General features: G+C 44.4%; 1 protein-coding gene across 1 annotated transcript in view; it reads right to left on the minus strand.

Annotated features, from left to right (window-relative positions):
- The window catches only part of LOC136632686 (BAR/IMD domain-containing adapter protein 2-like), a 106,984-nt gene that overhangs the window by 56,618 nt on the left and 27,426 nt on the right, over positions 1–22,940 (minus strand). Inside the window, exons 3-4 of the mRNA XM_066607732.1 lie at positions 11,316–11,402; positions 3,043–3,104 (exon numbers count right to left, since the gene is read on the minus strand). Of these exons, the coding sequence (XP_066463829.1) occupies positions 3,043–3,104; positions 11,316–11,402 (149 nt within the window). The remainder of the gene's footprint in view (positions 1–3,042; positions 3,105–11,315; positions 11,403–22,940) is intronic.

The following is a 22,940-nucleotide window of genomic DNA, read 5'->3' on the forward strand; positions in this document are numbered from 1 at the left end:
TGCACTCAGGCTCAGCACGAGCAGAAGGGGAGCGGCACTGACAGCAAGGAGGAGGTAAGTATATTGGTTGGTGGGTAAGTATTATTACTGAGGGGGGGTTAATATTACTGAAGGGGGGGTTAATATTTCTGAGGGGCTACTGTGGGGTACCCTGTTACTACTGGGGCCACTGTGGGGGGGGGGTCGTTATTTCTACTGGGGCCACTATTAGAGTCACTGACTACTGCAACCACTATAGGGGTCACAATTAGGGCTCATTCACACTGGCGTAATCGTATTTTGGTTGCACAAATACGCTGCGTATTTGCGCAATCGAAAATTGCTTATGCCTGCATATTTGGGCACGCAAAAAAGAACGCAGATGGGCCCACTGAAATGGTGCGCAAATATACAGTGAATACATAGGTTTCCTGCGCATTCACCACGTATTTGCGCGGCCCATTCACTTCAATGGCCTATCGGGGTGCGTAGTTTGTAACAAAATAGGTCATGCTATGTGAAAATATACATTCAAAGGCACCCTAAGGCGGATTTCAGGTGAGTGTATTGTAGCAATTTACAATACGGATCTGAATTACGGACATGTTACAGATAACATCACAACCATATGTCATCAGTATTTGATCAGTATTTGCCTCTGTATATTTTATTTTCTATTGAACAAATACTGATCCGTATTTACCCATAGCAAATCTAGTATAAATAAGCCTACATGCTTTTTCCTGCACCACACTTTGCCCCCTTTGCTGTAACTTTGGTGCATGATGTTGGTGTCATTAGATGACACACAGGCTCACCGGTGCCGTAAAATCATTACAGCGCCAGAGCGCAGGAGATTGAAAAAAGAGTTGGGAAGACAGGTGCTGCCTGAACTTTCCCACACGTAGTATTTGTTACATGCGGGAGAGATAGGGCAGGTCCCAACTTTTCCTGGCCGTATAAAACACAGCTGGGAAAAGAGGTGGTGAAAACAATCACGACAACATAACGGGACAAAAGAAAAGCACTGATTGCAACATATTTCAGTGGTTTTGTTTTCACTATTGGGATTTCTGCCTATTAATTATACGGGCGAGAAAAGTTAGGATTTGCCCTGTCTTTCCTGCACATAGTATTAATTATGTGCCGGAAAGATTGGGCAGCACCTATCTTCACGCATTTTTTTTTTTTAACTTCTGCACTATGGTGGAGTTTGAAAAGCCCAAGAAGGAAGGGGAAAAAAAGCTGTTCATGTGCAACTATGCTCCATAGCGCAAGCATAGTTGTGCATACGGCCATCTAAAACCTCCCTGAAGGCATGAAATCTGCCAGATCTACACCAAAATCCACAGCAAGTTAACTACATGTGAATGCACTTTTGTTTAGCAGAGGTTTTCCCAAGCTATCAAACTACTAACGACAACCTGTCTGTCCGTCCGTGACTAAGTAGGTTTGTGAGTGATTTACATGCTCCGCCCCTGATCACATGACGGTAACGTCATCAAAGGTCCTTCATCCCCAGTAAGGGAGCTGCATACTCTGCTCCTGATCACATGATGGTGACATCATTACAGGTCATGTATGCACTTGGCAGCTGTCCAGCTATGTGTTCATTAGTATTCCATAGCAACTGAGACCACAGAGGTTTTATAGTCCACCCGTAATCTGCACAAAGATCCAGGACCTTTGATGACACCACCGTCATGTGATCAGGGGCAGAGCATATAAGTTATTCACTCGAGATGAGCGTCACCGTCATGTGATCAGGGGTGGAGCATGACAGTGATGTCATCACAAGTCCTTTATTTCCACTGCTGTGCTGCTTCTGATCCCTATTGTATAGGATGGATAATGTATGTAGCAGTGCTGTCTGTGTGACGTGCATGTAGCACAGCTGTGTGGCGCATTGCGGCACAGGAAACGCTGGCACTATAATTTCCTAATAAATAATTACTAGTATTCCTACGAAGATGATGCGTTACTGCAGCACCCATGGCACAACATCATAGGGGACATTGTAGAATGGCAGAACTCACAAGTATAAACCTCCAGAATCGTGTTCTATCTTATTATGCTTTGTGTTTCTTTAGTGGAAAAGAAAGGAGAAATAAGAACTAGACATTTCCTTAATAATTAAGGAGCACTAATTCATTAGCAGAGTGTGAAGCTTCTTAATAGCAGTAATAATGTAATTACAATGCATCCTAGGCGTTACACTGTAATCACTCCAGCTTGTACAGAACTACTGAGCAAATACCAGACTAGACCAGGATGAAGAACATCTAAGCTGCCCGACTATATAACGTAATATTCGGAGGCTGCATGATAACTGATACTTGTATATGCTAGAAATCGGAATCTTCTGATAATAATCCCAACCATCCAAACATGGGCCCTTCATAGTCCCTGACCATACTTACAAAGGGTATAGTCACAGACAGTTTTCTGTTAAATTTTCGGACCAAAAATATTGGTCCGAAATTTGTCAGAAATAGAACGCATCGATTTCAATATGAATATTCACATCAGCATTCTTTTACTAACAATTCACTAACTAGTTTTACCAATTTTACTAGCAGTCCAACTAAAAAAAAAGTTGCATTATGTCCTATCTTAGTAAGATTTTCATATGAAAATCCCCCATGCAAGCCTGAAAAAGGATTGCACTTGCATGATTTTAAATGTATGTAACCATGGCAGCCATAATTAAAAAAAGAGAATTAGAAAGAGTTTTTTAATATGCGCCTGAAAAGTACACGCACATGAGGGCTTATTCACACTGACATAGGCGCAACTACGCTTAGCAGGACGGAGCGTAGTTGCGCCTAAATGAGGAGAATCCCTTCACCTCCGCGAGCAGTCAAACTCTGTGCCAGAGTGCAGGAGTTTGAAAAAAGAGGCGGGAAATCAGCAGCATACTTACAATGTGAGACCAGCTGCGTTATCACTGCCCTTCATTATAGCAAAAGATGAAGTGTGCCCACCTATTTTGGATGGGGGTTCAGTGGAGATATCCAACATCCAACACTTTAAATAATCAAAAATACTAAAGAAAATGCTTACTACTTCCTCCAGCTGGACTTGGATTTGCCGATGAACTTCAGCCATTTGAAATAAAGTGTCACCTGTAATTATCAACCATATGGATTAATACATATCCTGCAAATCACATAATATTAAACAGCAGACGGCGGCTGGGAGGTGATCTTCAGGTTTTTGGGTATATTCACAGGTGCAAATCTGTTGCAGAGCAAACTTCTGCAACTGTTCCATGAATCTAAATGGGGTCAGCAGAAATCCATCCGCTTGCTGCAGAAACAACCCCATTCACACGTATGGAACTGATTTTGTTGTCGAAGAGATTCCAGCTGCCGGTCAGAAGTGAACATCAGGTTCATTGGTCAGGGGTTTTAGCCGCTCAGTTGCTGTTACCAGCCGGATCCCAAAACCACTCATCAGTGATCGAGGTGCTACTCAGAGAAGACAGTGATATAAAAGTCATAAAACCTGGACTATGGAGCTATAAGGTCTATTGGTCGGATGAGTCTACTTTTACACGGTTTCCAACTTTTTGTCTGGAGAATGCCATCCCAAGCTTACGATCCAGATTGTTTGCTGCCAAGACTGAAAAATGGTCGGGGCTCAGTTTTGGCGTTTCCATAATTTTGTCCACCCCCCTGTAGGTATGGTAAAGTGTGCAGGCACACCCGAAAACAAGCCTTGGTCAGTGTACTAATAAGTTGCGTTGAGGTGAGTGGGTATTTGCGCATTGTCAAAGCAATAGAGGAGGAATGCAGTACTAAGTCAACGTACAAGAATGATGGCCTAATTTGCATTTTTTAAAAATGGCGTACATATCGGGCATCACATTCATTATGTGGTTTAGACACAATGGAGCACGTTTATTATCAAAATTCTGGTGTAAGTAGCACCTTTTTAGTGCGAATGAATTTAGAAAGCTTTACTACTGATTTACGCCATTCTTAACACTTTTTAAAAGGGTTTAGCAAAGAGGCGGGGTTTGAGTGGAGTAAGCTTTTTACAGACATTTATGACATGCGACTTTTTGAGGCCATCTCACTTCACTCGCTGGGTGATGTACAAAGTGGCTCCACATCTATAGACATATTTAAAGAGGTGACACATTTATCAACATTGTGCGACATTTGATAAATGTGACAGATCTTCAGGGCTCCTGCCCACGGCTGGATATTTGCTGCGGAACCGTGACCGTGGATCCGCAGCAAAAAGCGCCCATAGCATACTATGGGAAATCGATTCTTCCTCCACACTTGCAGAGACCAATTGCGATATCCGCAAGCAGAGGGAAAAAAAATAAATCGCAGAATGCTCCATTTTTTTGCGGAATCCACACAGAAGGCTTCCATGGAAGTCGTCTGATCCGCGGCCGTTCCGCAATGACACTGTGGAAATGTCGCAGATTCCGCTGTGCGGACCATCTGCAGTACAGAAGAAAAAGAAAGTGACAAGGTACAGTGTGCAGGGGGCCTTAAACTCGAGAAGGGAAGAAAAGCTGCCAGAAAACGGGCACCAACAATTCCCCTGATGTTAAATTCCCCCTTTGTGGCTCACACGACAAAGTAACGTGGAGAAGTGGCATTGTTTAAATGTCACAACATGTGGCATACAATTGTGGCAAAATTTTGGTGCAAAACATTGGCAAAAACTAAGCAAACAATAGGTGGTGTAGTGGTCGATAAAAGGGTCTAATTAATGTGGCAAATCTATCTTACCACATGAGCCACTGTGATAAATATGGCCCATTTTCAAGCTGTCTAGTCCACTGTCTAAATTTTAGACAACATTAGTAAATCTTCCCCATCTATTTTACAATGGTATATAGATAGGGATTGTCTTCATCTAACAGCGCTTCCAGAATCATATATTTCCTATTTAAAGGAATTGTCCCACTTCTACCTGTTTTGCTGCAGAAAGCAGACAGTGCCATACATTGTACAGTGGCCCGGATTGGTACTGCAGGCGTAGTTCTATTAAAGTGTATGGGAGCTGTGCCTGCAGTACCAACCCAGGCTACGGAACAATGTATAGAGCCGTCTGCTTCCTGCAGCAAAATAGCCAGAAATGGGACAACCCATTTAATGAATGAAATGGAAATGCTGTATGCTATGCTATACTGCATATTTAGGAGTCGTTCGGATGGATGTATTTTCAGTCCATGTATTCATAGAACCCTAGAAAATTGATAGCGGAAAAAGACCATATGCCCCCACTAGTCTGCCCATATAGAATTTCCTTTTTTATTTCACACACAGCACATGGATGCTTTATAGCGTATGAGGCTATACACACAAGCGGTTTTTCATATGGACTTGTGGTCCCTGTGAAAGAAAGGTCACCACAAGTCCTATTCCCATCCATTTTCTCAGATGAGAATAGGGCATGCAATGTGCACTAACTGTGCAGATGGCTGCCCATGTGCTGCCCAATGTGTTTTGCACCCAGGTATTTTTCCGCATAAAGAAATAAAAAAAAAAAAAAAATCGCCCAAAAATCGCGACCAGCTGAAGCATTGGATTCCAATGTATTCATTCAGATGAACGATTTTTGGTAGCATAAAAAAATTGCACCAGGAAAAATAGCACATCAGCAACCGTTATCGGTCGCCGATTTTATACGCCACGTGAGAAGATAGATTGCCCTATCTTTTGCTGAAATACGCAGGAAGCTTCCATAGATTTCAATTAAAGCAGGAAAAAAGGGAGGGGGAGGGAGATATCCTGCCTACAACGCTGGGGAAAGAAGACAGCTTGGCCTATTTAAGCATTAGCAGTCATTCAGGATTTCTGCCGACAGATCGTTGCGCTGAGTAAGATCGGGACTCGATTACGGCAAATGTTCATGCAGGCGAATAAACCCGGTGTACATTTGAACGTAAAAACGCATATGGTCGTGCGAAGAGGCCTTACACTGCCTATATCATACAGCTACTGATACAATGTTCTCTATGTTATTACTACAGTTAATTCAGAACCTGAACTAACATGAGACAGATCAAGTTTGGGGCCATGTCAGCACCAGCTACAAATCGTTACCCTCCTGAGCAGAAATAAAGATGAATATTGTTTCCAACTGTTTTAACCCTAATTATGACATTCTTGCAGTTCAACGTGACTCAGATTATCTTTTAGTTCCATTCCATCTAAGAAGACTAAGACATTACTAATCACTTACTCCCACATAGCTGGAATACTCCGGCAGGGATGCTGATACATTCTAGCATTAGAACACTACTAATAACCAGGTGGGGGGCACTTCTGAGAAGTGGGGGATTCTTTAATATGTACAGGAGGTTTGGATAACAATATAGCTGTTGGCATGGTGATAAGGAAACTGACAATAAAGTGTTACATGACTCATTGTAGAGCTGCCATTACAAGATGTCACAATAGAGAGAAATTAGGGAGATTCCTGCTAACGAGTTAGATCAGATTAGAAGAGAAGTATCCACTGAGTATTATTAGGGACCTTTCACGCGGTACGGCATATTCTGCAACAGCATTGAATTCCGCATTGAAATCTACACTTTTTTGTTGCAGATTTTGAAACAGAATTGCGGGAAGAATTCCACGATTTTCGATTCTGCATCCAAATCTGCATGTTTTTGGTGGCTTTTGGTGCTGAATATTTCGCCAGGAGCCTATTCCACAACATTGTTGCAGAATATTGTATCCCGTGCGAAAGGCCTCTTACAGTCTCTCCCCCCACTTATATAATGTGGATCATGCAGTATGTGCTTTTATAGCTCTTTGACTAATATGGCGACCCATCTTGCTTCTTCTGTGACCTCAGCTCTCTTCCAGCTTGGCACTATCATTTTGGCACTTTCAAGGTTAAATTTAGGTCATAGGGAGGTTTTTAGGAATTACGAATAAAATCAGTCTGAAATCTTTTCTTTAGGGTACGGGAGTACTATGTATACGCAGCCAGACAGATGTGTGCTACGACTGCTGGGCCCAGTAACCTATTACTATAAATCAGCGTCAGCTCAATTCAGTAAAACTAGAGTAAGGCCGCCTGCACACGAATGGATTTTTGCTGCAGAATCCACAAAGGAAAAAAAAAAAAAAATCGCACCATGCTACATTTTTGCACAGATTCCGCGCGGATGGTTTCTATTGAAGTCAATGGAAACTGTCCGAGTCGCGTTCCGTCCGCAATTAACATTGCGGACAGGTCGCAGATTCCGCATCATCACCTACCGACGGAAAATAATCATTTGAAAAAAATCTGTACTGCGCTGCGACCATCTGCAGTACAGCCGAAGAGGAGAACTCACAGGTATGCAGGGTCACTGGCTGCTGTCAGGGTTGGATTCTGCAGCAGGCTCCCGCATGCGGAATCCGGCTTTGCCATGTGCAGGCGCCCTTACACTGGTTTCAGATGAGCATATAAAAATATGTCTGTAACACAGATTCGTATTCTGGACATCTGATATTAACAAGCCTACAGGCTTTTTCTTGGACCCCACTTTGCCCCCTTTGCTGAAACTTTGGTGTATGATGTTGGTGTCATTACATGACACACATGGTCACTGTTGCCGTAAAATCATCAAATGTGAGTTGATTATAATATATTCAGTGAGCAGTCAGGCGAGATTAAAGTTACAGTGTTAAGTCTATGGATGCTTTCAGACGAGTGTAATTTTGTTCCATATGTGTGTGTAGCAGTGTACAACTCTGCTATACACTACTACACATTTCTACACACACTTAGCTCTACTACACACAGCTATACACCGTCAGCTCTGCTAGCACTGCTACACGCAGCTATACACCTCTGCTACACGAAGCTAAACAAACTCAGCAATGCTATACCTAGATACACATACTCATCACTGCTACACCCAGGTACACACACTCAGCACTGCTACACACACTCAGCACTGCTACACGCAGCTATACACATTCAGCACTCCTACACGCAGCTATACACATTCAGCACTGCTACACGCAGCTATACACATTCAGCACTGCTACACGCAGCTATACACATTCAGCACTGCTACACTCAGCTATACACATTCAGCACTGCTACACTCAGCTATACACACTCAGCACTGCTACACTCAGCTATACACACTCAGCACTGCTACACTCAGCTATACACACTCAGCACTGCTACACGCAGCTATACACACTCAGCACTGCTACACGCAGCTATACACACTCAGCACTGCTACACGCAGCTATACACACTCAGCACTGCTACACGCAGCTATACACACTCAGCACTGCTACACGCAGCTATACACACTCAGCACTGCTACACGCAGCTATACACACAGCACTGCTACACGCAGCTATACACACAGCACTGCTACACGCAGCTATACACACAGCACTGCTACACGCAGCTATACACACAGCACTGCTACACGCAGCTATACACACAGCACTGCTACACGCAGCTATACACACAGCACTGCTACACGCAGCTATACACACAGCACTGCTACACGCAGCTATACACACAGCACTGCTACACGCAGCTATACACACAGCACTGCTACACGCAGCTATACACACAGCACTGCTACACGCAGCTATACACACAGCACTGCTACACGCAGCTATACAGACTCAGCACTGCTACACGCAGCTATACAGACTCAGCACTGCTACACGCAGCTATACACACTCAGCACTGCTACACGCAGCTATACACATTCAGCACTGCTACACGCAGCTATACACATTCAGCACTGCTACACGCAGCTATACACACTCAGTACTGCTACACGCTGCTATACACACTCAGCACTGCTACACGCAGCTATACACACTCAGCACTGCTACACACAGCTATACACACTCAGCACTGCTACACACAGCTATACACACTCAGCACTGCTACACACAGCTATACACACTCAGCACTGCTACACGCAGCTATACACACTCCGCACTGCTACACGCAGCTATACACACTCCGCACTGCTACACGCAGCTATACACACTCAGCACTGCTACACACACTCAGCACTGCTACACGCAGCTATACACACTCAGCGCTGCTACACGCAGCTATACACACTCAGCGCTGCTACACGCAGCTATACACACTCAGCGCTGCTACACGCAGCTATACACACTCAGCGCTGCTACACGCAGCTATACACACTCAGCGCTGCTACACGCAGCTATACACACTCAGCGCTGCTACACGCAGCTATACACACTCAGCGCTGCTACACGCAGCTATACACACTCAGCGCTGCTACACGCAGCTATACACACTCAGCGCTGCTACACGCAGCTATACACACTCAGCGCTGCTACACGCAGCTATACACACTCAGCACTGCTACACACCGGTATATAGTGGTCTACAGCACAGTGACTGTATTCTCTCTCTGTAGTAGATGCAATCTGTAGAGTGTACCAGAGATACAAGATATTACCACAGGATACACCAAATATACTGGGGGCTCCACAGTAACACATACTATACTAAGTGTAATATACCGATATGTAATATACACTAATTGACTGTTACAATGTCTCAAAAACGTGGAAGAACAAGTTTAAGCCGAATCCTCGGCTGAACAGTTCTTAAAACATTTACAACCATCCTTCCAAGCTTTTTATGTTCGCATAGTGAACATCGGTTCAATCTAGTGTCTCAAAAGCCATTACATCCATATGCTATCAATTTTTCAGCCATATTTGCCTCCGTATTCATATTCTTTTCTATTGGGCAAATAAAGATAAGTATTTGCCCAATAGAAAGTAATACAAATACAGAGGCAAATGCGCAAGTGGATCATGCTGCGTTTTCAAAAAACAGCTTTAGAAAATACATTCATATGATTACCCCATAGTTCTGGTGATTAGCTGTGCATTATGGGCCTCTCAGTATGGACCTAACATGGAACGAAAATACACTCGTCTGAAAGCATCCTAATAGTGAGAGCAATTAGCAGACCCCTTAACCCCTTCCCAGCGCAGCTATCTTTCATTTTTATATTCTAGTCATTATAGCCATTTCTTTTTATTGTTATGCTGCAGCTGGTGGTTGTGCTCCGTACTACATAGATGGGGCCTTCCATCTACAGTGTGTGCAGGAGAACGGGAGAGGAGTCGTCTATGAAGTACAGAGCACAGCGACCTATGCCTGCAGCAGGCGTGTGTGTGACTGTGAGTAGTCTTCTACTGCTGATAGAAATTTGAGTGCAGTGGCTACATATAAGAGGGGGCCACAGAGTGGGGCATTGCAGTATATCTAAGGGGGCCACAGAGCAGGGAGCTATACCTAAGAGCGGTGCACAGGGCAGTGAGCTATATCTAAGTGGGGGCACAGAGCATGGGGCTATATCTAGGCATGCAGGGAAAAAGAGCATTGATCTATATATGGGAACCCATCCATTAAGGTTTGTCTGAACACGGCGGATGGGCCCACATAATTTGATCAAATTGTGCTCTAAGAACCTTGCATTTTTTATGCATTTAGTTTAAACAACAGTTGTGCAGCTATTCAGTGTATAGGAGTGCTGAGGCTTGTTTTTTTGTTACTAGATTTGTTGCAGCCATGGCTTGTATGTGCCTTCACATTTCATTTATTTGTCGGAAGTGCAGACGTTTGTATTTTATTGCATCCTGTTATGGGATCATAACACTTCTGGATATATACTGCCGGCTGATAAAGGTTGTGACCTGGCCCACTGACTCGTGTGGCTATCATTTTAGAAGCAATCTTTCGAGGTTTTATAAGCCTACAGTGTAGAGTAGACTTGCTTGAGTGAACAGATCAGTATCTGTGTGAATGTTGCCCGATTCCCTCATGATAGAAAGTCTCCCGGAGACGGTGATTTAAAGTGTTTTGTATCAGTATGAAGGTCACTTGGGCAACAAAAGATGGTAATGGAAATAAGTAACCCTGGCATGAAGAGGGAGGCCACGGGAAATCCAGGCACCGACTGTCTGTGCACCTCTCACAATCCGCTCTAGCACTGAGCAGGTTGCCAGGGCAGCAAAGTGGGGAATGTGATTTAAATTAAGAAAAGCCGGGAGCTGGCAGAGTTGTCAAGGAAGGAACAGAGCAGACACTGACGGACGCTTAATTTCACATTCCCCCTGCAGGAGCCACACTATATCCTACATCCAAGTTATATGTGAGAGGAGACAGTTAACAGGAATTTCTGGCACTCCGCAGGAAGGCAGAGCTTCCTGTTTAATCAGGCTGGTCATGAATCCCTGATCTTGAAGGGTCCTACACATTATACTTGCAGAACATAAAGTAGTAAGAGTGGAGGACATAGTTGGAGTTGAATAAATAAAGGAATACATGAAACTCACCCAGCTCTTTGGAGCCTTGGCTGATGCTGGCAAGTTCCCCAAGTTTCACCAGGGCATCAAAATAGCCTTTTGCCGCTACAGTGACACCTATGAGGAAAAAGATAGAATTTTACCTTTGCAACAGTCTAGATCCAGAGTTGCCAACCTGAGCATTTATTTTTTTCCGGATATCTTATTGAAAAAAATAACAGACAAGTAATATTACTAATATGACAAGTCGGAAATTCTTAATACATTTCTTCAGATGCAAATCTGCCACATAAATCAGTGGCAGAAATATGAAGCTGAACCGTTGAATTTTTCTGTGGATTTTCGTGTGGTTTGCACATAAATTTAGCGCCATGCAATGGTGCAATTTTTGCATGTGGAAACCAGGTCACATCAACTCCTTTTGGACTTATGAACTACTTTAAAGGGGTTGTCTCACTCCGAAACGGTTTTTTTTTAAATTCAATAGGCCCCCCGTTCGGCGCGAGACAAACCCAAGGGATGGGTTAAAAAAAAAAAAGTTTATTACTTACCCGAATCCCCGCGCTGTGGCGTCTTCTTTCTTCCTTTACCAAGATGGCCGCCGGGATCTTCACCCACAATGCACCGCGGGTCTTCTCCCATGGTGCACCGTGGGCTCTGTGCGGTCCATTGCCGATTCCAGCCTCCTGATTGGCTGGAATCGGCACACGTGACGGGGCGGAGCTACGAGGACCAGCTCTCTGGCACGAGCAGCCCCATTCACCAGGGAGAAGACCGGACTGCGCAAGCGCGTCTAAAAACGCCAGAAGACAGCGAATTTAGACGGATCCATGGCGACGGGGACGCTAGCAACGGAGCAGGTAAGTGAATAACTTCTGTATGGCTCATATTTAATGCACGATGTATATTACAAAGTGCATTAATATGGCCATACAGAAGTGCTGAACCCCACTTGATTTCACGAGACAACCCCTTTAAGGAGTTAAATGCCTATTATATTTTATGTATATCAAAGTTATTTCCTTCTGCTACATAACTGATGCTGCTACGCCATTTCGCAGCAGTCCCAAATAATTTGATTATGAGGAGCTGCACAATTGGCACATCACCCTTACGTGCAATCATCTTCAGCAAGATTTCTTTTTAGCTGAACTGTTCATTAATGTCATTAGTTGCTACAAGTCGCTGACATGCGAAAAGTTTGTTTTGGTGGTATATTATAGACAGCAGCCAGCTTGGCCTGACCTAATATACGATTTATGAACGTTTTCATGATGTTGTTGTGAGCTGTTTAGTCGTTCACGACCATCGGCGACCCTAAAGTCTCCCTCTATGTTTTTCGGTTTTGCACTGCTTCTTTCAGTTATGTGATACCCATGCCAGTATCCGCTCTGATAGTATCGGCCATCATGTTCGTTGGCGGCCAGGTCTTCTTTTGCCACTGATCTGTCCAAGAATTATGGATTTTTCCAGTGACTCTGCTCGCATTACATGGCCAAAATACATGAGTCTGAGCCGGGCCATCTTGCCCTCCAGTGATATATCGGGTCTTATACGATTCAGGACTTCTCAGTTTGTTACTCTCGCTGTTCAGGATATAGGCAGCAGGTTTCGCCAGCAGCTCAAATGCATCAATCCTCCTATCAGCAGTCCAGCTTTCACATCCATACATGGCTACTGGAAAAACGATGGATTGCACTATCCTAAGTTTTGTTGCTATACCGATATCCCTATTTTTCCAGAATTTCCACATTTTTTTTACAAACATGTAAGCCCAAAAAGAAGGTTCTCAATTAAGCAAGGCGTGCAATTAGCAGCCAATCACAGTGCAGCTTTCATTTTACCTCAGCAGTGTAAGAAATTAAAGAGGAGCTGTGATTGGTTTCTATTAGCAACAAAAATTACAGGGGAAGACAGTGACGTTTTGATTTTTAATTCCACCAGTATTCGTCGCCTGGTGCTGGAGAACGCTCATGCACAATTTCACTCAACTCAGACCAGAACTGTGGATTTGTATATGACACAAACACAGGATTTTACGTTTTATATACAAGATAACTGCTGTGACCTTCAGAGAGAGGTCACATGATTTTGTTGCTGTGGACTGACAGGACCTGAGCTACAGACTGATTGGCTGAAGGGCTGGGTATAGAAGAGAGGTCCTGTTCCTGGGCTCTGGTGCAGTTTTATAGAGTGTAGGAGAGACTAGTGTGAGCTGCAGCAGAGCTGACCTGCAACTACACTTGTGTACCTGAGAGAGGAAAGCAGGGTTTACCTACAGATACAGTCCAGACTCGAGCGAGTAGTGCCTTAGCAAAGTATCTCCCCGCTCGTCTCTAAAGATTCGGAGGCCGGCGTGGGTGACAGGTGAGTTGCAGGGGGGAGAGCAGGAGAGAGAGATCTCCCCTCCGTTCCTCCCCGCTCTCCCCCGCCGCTCCCCGCCCGCCATCGGCCCCCGAATCTTTAGAGACGAGCGGGGAGATACTCGGCTAAGGCACTACTCGCTCGAGTAATGTGCCTTAGCGAGTATACTCGCTCATCTCTAGAGCTCTCCCCTCCAAGTACAGCTAACCTGTTCCATGGTGTCCAAATAATACTATTGTAAGGTATTGCCATAGCTTTCTTTATCTGACACTTAATAAAGTCTTGCTTGTTGAACTGAACTTCCTATAAACAGCATGATATCCCGCAGCTGGTATACTGCAATGCAGATTCCCATTGAAGCCAAGGGGATGATAAAATAATGAAACGAGGATTTCGCAGCAGAATCTGCACAAAATTCTTTTTTTTTTGCAAACCCTGAAGCAGGAGCCTCCCCCTGCCTGTAGTACGACAAAAGGATAGTTAGCCCCGCCTCATTGACTAAGACTTGTCCATTACCTATTCTGCAGTTGAAAATGGACCAAATCACCAGAAGATTAACCCTTGTCCTCTGCTGAATTTCTGCGAAACTGTTTTTAGGAACATGCAAAACATGCTGCAGACTAACAAAAAATGCAAGATGTTTCCTGCAATCTTCATTTCCAGATTTAGTCTTCCTTTAACCCTTTGAAGACTAAGGCCTCATGTCCACGGGGAAAATCAGGCCCGCCGCGGATTCTTCATGGAGAATCCCGCAGCGGGTCCCTCCTGCCCCGCGGACATGAGGCCTAAAAAGAAGATTTACTTACCTATCCGGACGCTGCGGACCTTTCCTCCGTCACAGCCAGATCTTCTTTCTTCGGCCCAGCAGCGTGCCGTCTGCATGCGCCGGGCAATCCATTTTTTTTTTTAACTCCTGCTCTCCCGCGCTGGAGAGCAATAATTCAGGTGCGGCTGTGCCGCGGATCCGGACGGCTTCCATAGGCTTCAAATGAAGCCTGCGGGAGACCCGCACTAAAATGGAGCATGCTGCGGGTCTTTTCCCTCACACGTAATCCGCGCCTCAGGGGAAAATGACATCCGCAGGTATTTAACTACCTGCGGGTGTCCAATGCCTCCCTATGGGGCACGGATCACGCTGCGGGAGAAACGCTGCGGATTTTAAATTTTATTTTAGCCGTGGACATGAGGCAAGCTACCTTTCTCCTGTCCATGTTTGTGGGCACGCAGGGATACCACTGCGGGATTCAGCAGTGCAATCCGTGCGTGCAAGTGGACATGAGGCCCAAGGGACATATTACAGTTCTGAAAGGGTTAAGAATGATGACAGGAGAGAACCAATGATTAACACCACACAAGAACGTGATTCATTCTTTTAGAACCATCTGGCAGTGACACAACTTCCTTACAGCTCAGGTTTTACATCATTAAGTCACCGTTTGTCAGAAATTGGCTTATGCCCTATAATGAAATCATGTAAAGTAAGAATTCTTCCGGCTTTCTTTATGTCTGACCTTGCTACATGCGTGTTGTGATTCCTTCATACCTGAGGCTATATGTCTCAGTGTTGTCTATGTAAGCCTAGCAGCTTACTGCTTTATGGGGCAGTCACTCTATTGAGTTGCTTTAACTTAATATAGGAGCCATGACAGCACCGCCGGACCCATTTCCAAATAGGTGTATCCGATTGTGATGGACCCCAGTAACTTACAGTGGGATTTGCAGGCTTCCATCGGAATTCAGCAAAGAAAGTGCTGAAGACTGTATTGTTCTTGGTATTAGCAATAACAACATTGTGCATGTGTGAATAGAGCCTTAGATATGTGGATCTCATTCATTCCCCCTACTAGAGATGAGCGAGTATACTCGCTAAGGCACATTACTCGAGCGAGTAGTGCCTTAGCCGAGTATCCTCCCGCTCGTCTCTAAAAATTCGGGGGCTGGCGCGGGTGACAGGTGAGTTGCGGCGGGGAGCGGGGGGGGGGGGGGGAGAGAGGGAGAGAGAGATCTCCCCTCCGTTCCTCCCCGCTCTCCCCCGCCGCTCCCCGCCCCTCGAATCTTTACAGACGAGCAGGGAGATACTCGGCTAAGGCACTACTCGCTCGAGTAATGTGCCTTAACGAGTATACTCGTTCATCCCTAACCCCTACACATTGTTATCTACTCAATAAATACCTCATAAGGGCGGTTACCCGGGACCGCATTTGCGCACAGAATAGAACCCATTGTTTTTCACACTTTTTGCACACGCAAAAAAAAAACGCTCTATTTTTGTGCATATTTGCACACGAAAGGCACCATAGGAGTCTATGGGGGTGTGCAAATACGCACCCAATCTCCGCAAAATTGTGCAATGAACTGCACAATTCCGCAGAAAAATAAAAACCCTAGGCACTAACTAGGTTGCACAGCCTTTCCAATCACAATCGATGTGAAGGGTCCCTGCCAGCGCAAAAAGCACAGTAAAATGTGCTAAAATGCATGCGATAGCGCCATCTTCACTGCGCAAAAAGTTGCACAATCGCAAGCGTTTTTGTGTATATGCCCATGCAAAGCCACCCTAAAACGCTCACAAATCAAAACATTGCTTGCCAAGGGCATCTTCAGATGAGCGTATGTGCAAATGCAGACACTTCAGCACAACATATTGAACAAAGTTTATTTGTGCGCGTCTGCACAATGTACTGTACTTTTTTTACGCTCGCAGGGCCTGTTCATATGAGCAAGCGCAACACACATCAACCCTGATTTAAAAGGCTCTTTAGCCTACTAAGGTCCAAGTGTGTTCCTTTTCCCTGCAGCTTTGCGCTATATTTTGCTCATCACCCTGCATATTGCATGCACTTTTGCGCACCCCCACCATAGATTTCTATGGGGTCTTTTGGTGCGCAAATATACACAAAATCAAGCATGTTCTATCTCTTTGCACGCAAAAAAAAAACTGAATGAACCTATTGCTTGTGCAAATACACCCTTATGAAGGAGCCCTAATGGTGATGTCCTTGTTTTCCACAATTTTGCGCACTGCAGATAGGGACTTGTAGCACTGTTCATGAGAACTACAGGTAGAAAAGCAACATATTGAGGGCGCAGGGATATAGATTTATACGGTAATGATAGTCTGCGGAGACCTTAGTAACAACCGTTCCACTCATCAGTTCATAGCTGAAGAAGGGCATTTAAAAGGGTAGTCTCCATAGAAAGCATTAGAGAGGCGACTGCTCCTGTGCATAGCCGTCTGCATTTCAATCTATGGGAGTAATGAAATGAGATGAGCAACGCTACGCTATCCATTCTATTTAACCATGAAGCAAATGATGATGCTGGTGCAAGCAGCTGCAGTCGTGGCCATTGCCGGAGCCCACATCATACATTCCCCCCACGACCACATGGCTTATATTTATATTAGGATGTTGTGAATGAGTTCAATCTCGTTTTGGCTTGTAGTAATCATGTATTATGCCTTGGCCTCCATAGATGTTGAGAACCTTTACACCTGATCGCTCATGATATACAGCAGTTACCGATACAAGTCGCCCGCCGCTGGGCAGTGCTGATAAGAGTCCAGATTACTGTATATTACTTCATACAAGTGGTATTATCAAAAAAGCAGGGACTTCAACGGGTGCGCTAATACCTTTTTGGCCCGGTTTGAAGATACTTCAATATTTTGTGTGACCAACCCTTGAGGTGTATAAAACTTTTTCTTAAACCCACGGACAATGTTTTTCTAATTTTGTCTGGTTCACACAGACAATTTAACGAATTTGTCATGTATCCCTACAACCACCAGAAATAGGAGGATCACATTCAATGTATTGAGTCTTTGAACATTTTTGTTTCGGTGGAGAATGATACAAATGGCCCTTCTGGTTATCGGAAACCCACTGCAATTTAGCCCCATCGGAGTTTCCATCCACAATATATGAAAAGGTCCATGCGAGCTCGATGGTACCGATGCTGAAGCGGTGACTGGCTGTAATGGCCACACGCTTGGACGGCACGTGACTGTGTCAACTAGAACTAGACAGAGACTATATGTGACCGCAGGGTGCCAGAGCGCTGGGAAACCGGAGCACCAGAGACATCAATTGGGTAAGACTGGCTTCACATGGACATATTTGATTTCATTGGGTTTGTTCACATGTGCGTATGTTGCGTGTGCATTTTGGACATACTCTATCTTTCTGTGTATTTGCACACCAAATGGAAGGCAAAAGGGGGGTGCACAAATGCGCAAGGAGATGCATGAGACACTGCATAATTTTGCAGAAAAAAAGAACACATCTGGAACTATTTAGTCATTTCAATTGGTGCGTTTGGTAAAAAAAAAAAAGTACAGTAACATATGTCAATATGTGTGCAAATGGTGCAATGTGCTAACGCTATGAACAAGGCTAAGGCATACGCCAATGCGCTCATGTATAGCCGGCCTAAGTTTGTTCAGGATTTTATTGCTGCTTTAAAGGGGTATTCCCATCATGGCTTTCAAGATCGAGATGGAAAAACCAGGCCCTCTGTATCCGACCACCTACGAAAACAGCCGAGCGCTTCAGCCCAGCACTGTACGCATAGCGCTCATTGAGGGAGAGCCACAGGAACAGCATAGCACGGCACGCTACGATTTTCTGTAACTCAGGGTTATGGAACTACTTTCCTTCTTTGACTCATATTTACTTCAATGAGAGCTATGCAAGCAGCGCAGAGCTGAAGCGCTCGGCTGTTCACGTAGTCACTGGCTAGGTGGCCAGGAAATATAGCAGCGGTTTCCTATCTCCGGCTATGAACAGCCATGATGGGAATACCCCTTTAAAGGATGTCTCCTTCATGCTAGACAACCCTGTTAATGAGCTCAGTGTGTTCTTGTGACTTGCTACTGAGATTTTAATTGTTGAACTACTTCAGTATTGTTACTGGGACTTGGACGCTGCGCAGTGTGCGGACGCCGTGATGTTATGGAGGCCTGAGGAAGCGCAAGATCGCGTGAAATGAGAATTGCTGTCAGTACCCGCTGTTTATGACCACCACCTGGAAATAAAGTGCAGTGAACGTCACCGGAGTGAATGCCAAATATCATTTCCACAACTTGGGATATCTTCGTTATGGAGTGACTGTTTTTACAGTGTTTTTTCTAGAATTGGAAATGTAATTACACGGGGATTGTGCTAGCAATTGCAGAGTTTACAGCGCAAAAAAGAAAGTGACCCTAAGGGCATCTGCAACCACAAACCCATTTCCTTCAACATATGTAGCTTTTCTATAGGTCCTTGTTCTAAAAGTCTTCATTTCCGTATTGCAGTCCATATCCAGGACTAGGCACCCATCAGTGAGCAGAATCAGTCTGAATAGTCCTAACAATGAGCTGGCATTTTCTACCCTAAGGGCTCCTGCCCACAGACGGATTTGCATTCCGGACTCCGCAACAAATCCAGCCCATAGCATGCAAGGTAAAAACGCGATATCCTGCCCACGGGCAGAAATCGATTGCAATTTTCCGCTCGTGGAGAAGAAATGGCAGCTTGCGTTTTCCATTGAATTCAATGGAAGCCATTTGTTCCGCAATCACCAGTGGCCGCAGGAGCCGCATTATTGCCATAGTGATGGCGTGGCGTCCTCTGTACTGTGCATGCATCACGGAGCACAGGCCGGCACATCCGCAGCACAGAAGACGACACCGGACAGGTATGCTGGGGTCACCGGCCGGGCACCAGGTCGAACTCCGCTGCGGGATTCCACATGCGGGGTCCGAGCCGCCCGTTGCAGGAGCCCTTAGGGCGGCCTCACAAAAGCGTATGTGAAAAAACACTCACCGCAGCGCAACATATTTGCACATGGACAACATTTGATGAGGTAGATTTGCACGTGAGTGTCTGCGCATAGTACTGTACTTTTTGCGCACACAGGGCCAGTTCACACATGTGCATGCGATACACCCTTTCCATGGAAAGAAGGATTAAATAGCCTAATGAGAGGTGTTCTTTGAAATTTGCGTATTTGCACCCGCAACTGCATTTTTACTGTACTTTTTGCACGCACAAAAAGATATGTTCCAATGCTCCGAGCCATTGAATTGGGCAATTTCTTCAATGAATGCCACAAGTGCTGCATGTGTGCAAACGCAGCAAAATAGGAAACTTATTTATGCAGCTGCCTAATATATACCTTGACCCTTAACATCTTGACATGCTACATGATGCATGTTAGCTTATCAAAAAAGACCACAGTCCTAGCTGCAAAATCAGAATGCAGTCATCAGCACTGGGATGGATCGGTTTTTCTATAGATTCAAATGGACACTCATAGATCCCATTGACTTTAATGGGATCTATTGGGGTTACTATATTTTTGTATGAAAATAATAGAGCTGCAAACCTGCAGAGCTTTGCATCAGCCATAAATGTCATTAAACCACAACAGATCATATCTCACAACAGGATATACAAATCACCTTCCCGATCTAAAACACTCATAACACTTAAACACTCATGGTTAGGCCGGATGTACACGGTGGGTCGGATTCCGCATGCAGGATGCCATAGAAGAATCTGACCCAGTGCCCGGCCGGTGACCCCTGCGTACCTGTCCACAGTTGTCTTTTCTGTATCCTGGATGTGCCAGCCGACGCACATGCACAGTACAGAAGATGCCGCACCATCGCTAGGCGATGACGAGGATTCCGTTGCCTGCCTGCAGTGAATTGACTTCAATGGAAGCCGTCCGCGCAGAATTCGTGCTAAAATAGGACATGCTGCAATTTTCTCTCTGTAAGACAATCCATCTGTTTGGTAGTCTCCTATTGAGCTCACCCCTGAATCTATTGTAAAAATAGGGGTGGGGGGCCGTCCTGTTGTAAGATAAAACCTGGGATTTCCTGTTCCAGCTGCAGCAGAAGCCATATCTGTAGCATCCAGATATGAAATCCCCAGGATTGCATCCTCATGGAAAGAGAAGGGGCTGTACACTTTCCTATAAGTTATAGTGCAATCCACATTTTTATAGTTTCAGTCTTTGGCTAAGGTTTCAGAAGTGCCTATTAACATATTAGGCAAATTTCTTGTTTATGATTAGACAGTATGTAAATATGAGGAAGGACCAGGAATATTAAAGGGGTTGTCCCGCGCCGAAACGGGTTTTTTTTTTTTTCAACCCCCCCCCCGTTCGGCGCGAGACAACCCCGATGCAGGGAGGTAAAGAAAGCTCACCGGAGCGCTTACCTGAATCCCCGCGCTCCGGTGACTTCTCTACTCACCGCTGAAGATGGCCTCTTCCTCCGTGGACCGCAGCTCTTCTGTGCGGTCCATTGCCGATTCCAGCCTCCTGATTGGCTGGAATCGGCACGTGACGGGGCGGAGCTACACGGAGCTACACGGAGCCCCATAGAAGACTGCAGAAGACCCGGACTGCGCAAGCGCGGCTAATTTGGCCATCGGAGGGCGAAAATTAGTCGGCACCATGGAGACGAGGACGCCAGCAACGGAGCAGGTAAGTAAAAAACTTTTTATAACTTCTGCATGGCTCATAATTAATGCACAATGTACATTACAAAGTGCATTATTATGGCCATGCAGAAGTGTACAGACCCACTTGCTGCCTCGGGACAACCCCTTTAATTAGTTCATTGTCCCCCTTTTCCCACAAATGACTTGATTTTTGAGTTTGGATAAAGAGATGTTTCTTTGCTAAACCTTTTTTAAACTAAAAATCCAGGCTTAGATGTAAGATGTGACGCGCTCTATTCTAAGACATAACCACCTACTAAGCTCTGGTTTCTGCACCCCATAGTCCAACCTGCAATAAAAACTATTAGCTAGTAGGAAGAGTTTAGTAGGCTTACAAAATTACCATATGGATGCCAAATAATCATGTTACCTTCCATTACAACATACATAGCTAGCCCTAGGAGGAACCAAAGCAGCCCGTGACTTTGGCAAAAGCTAAAAATATTCTGCCAAAAAAATTGTATCCAGCCTCCAAAAGTAAAATAAAATTTCCAATTTATTGCTTCATGACGTCTACCTTAGTCATAGCTTACTGAACAAACGTACATCATGTCTATAAATGACTATGGTAGACATTCTGCCGAAATGCATCAGTGACTTTGAGGTACCTGTGTGCACACAGACTGTGGTTTTTACATGATGCAATACATTGGAAGCTTTATTTTACTCTTGGATGCTGGGTACAATGTTTTCATCAATGCTAACGAAGTCCAGGGCTTGAAGTTCCTCCATGATTCCTTTTGGATTATACCTGTCCATTTACAAACATATACATGAGGGGAGCTGAACCCTTTTCTGTGTTTTATCAAACATTTCATTGTTGGTGTCAGATATGAAGGCACATTTCATGTACTTTTCATCCAATCACTTTTAGTGAAGAAGAAAGAGAAGTTAAAGTGGAAATCTATATAACACCAATAGAATGGGCAAAAAGATCTGTGGTCGTAAGCTGTACCTAAATCAGTTGACGACAAAAGGAATATGACCCCTTACAGAAGATTTAATAGACTTTGTACCACCACATGTAAGAGCAATGCCGATTTTTAGATGACTTATGGACCTTTCACACAAAAGTATGTCGGAGAACGCAGACAAATCTGTAGCTGCGAAATTCCACACCAAAATCTAACTGCAAGTTTTGATACAGAATTGCAGGCAGGTTTTAAACCATTCTCAATTCCACAAAATCCGCAGGTAGTTTGCAGTGCATCGTGTATCCTGTTCTGTAAAAGGTCCCTAATGGATAAACCTTGGGATAACTATACTGTATAGATGAAAGCATGCAGACAATACTACCTGACTACATGATTAACGTAAAGTTCTGACATAACTATAATAGGTCAGTGTGAATGAATAAGCTCAACAATACACTATTGTTCGTCAATAGCGCGTCCAAAAAAATGGATAAGCAACAATAAAGCTACTTTCCTAGAGGTCCGAGTTCCCTCCACACAGACAGTGAGTATAGTACCAATGAAAATATTAATCTCATGGTCAGTTATAATTTTTCAAACACTAGGATTATATATTGAACTTTATGGAATTGTTTCAGGCTCATCAACCACATTCCATTGTTATGTTCAAAGTGTGATTGTTCTCAGTAAGAGAAACCAAGTAATCTTGTAGATATGATACCTTTTAATGCTTAACAAAAAGACATGATGTTAATGCAAGCTTTCCAACCAGCTCAGGGTTCTACCTCAGGCTTAACAGAATAGATCTGAAGACGCATACATGTATACACACATAACAGATTGTTATGTTCAGTGGTCTGATAGATCATGGTTTTTTAGAA

This window comes from Eleutherodactylus coqui, chromosome 6, assembly GCF_035609145.1.
Source record: "Eleutherodactylus coqui strain aEleCoq1 chromosome 6, aEleCoq1.hap1, whole genome shotgun sequence".
Taxonomy (NCBI): Eukaryota; Metazoa; Chordata; class Amphibia; order Anura; family Eleutherodactylidae; genus Eleutherodactylus; species Eleutherodactylus coqui.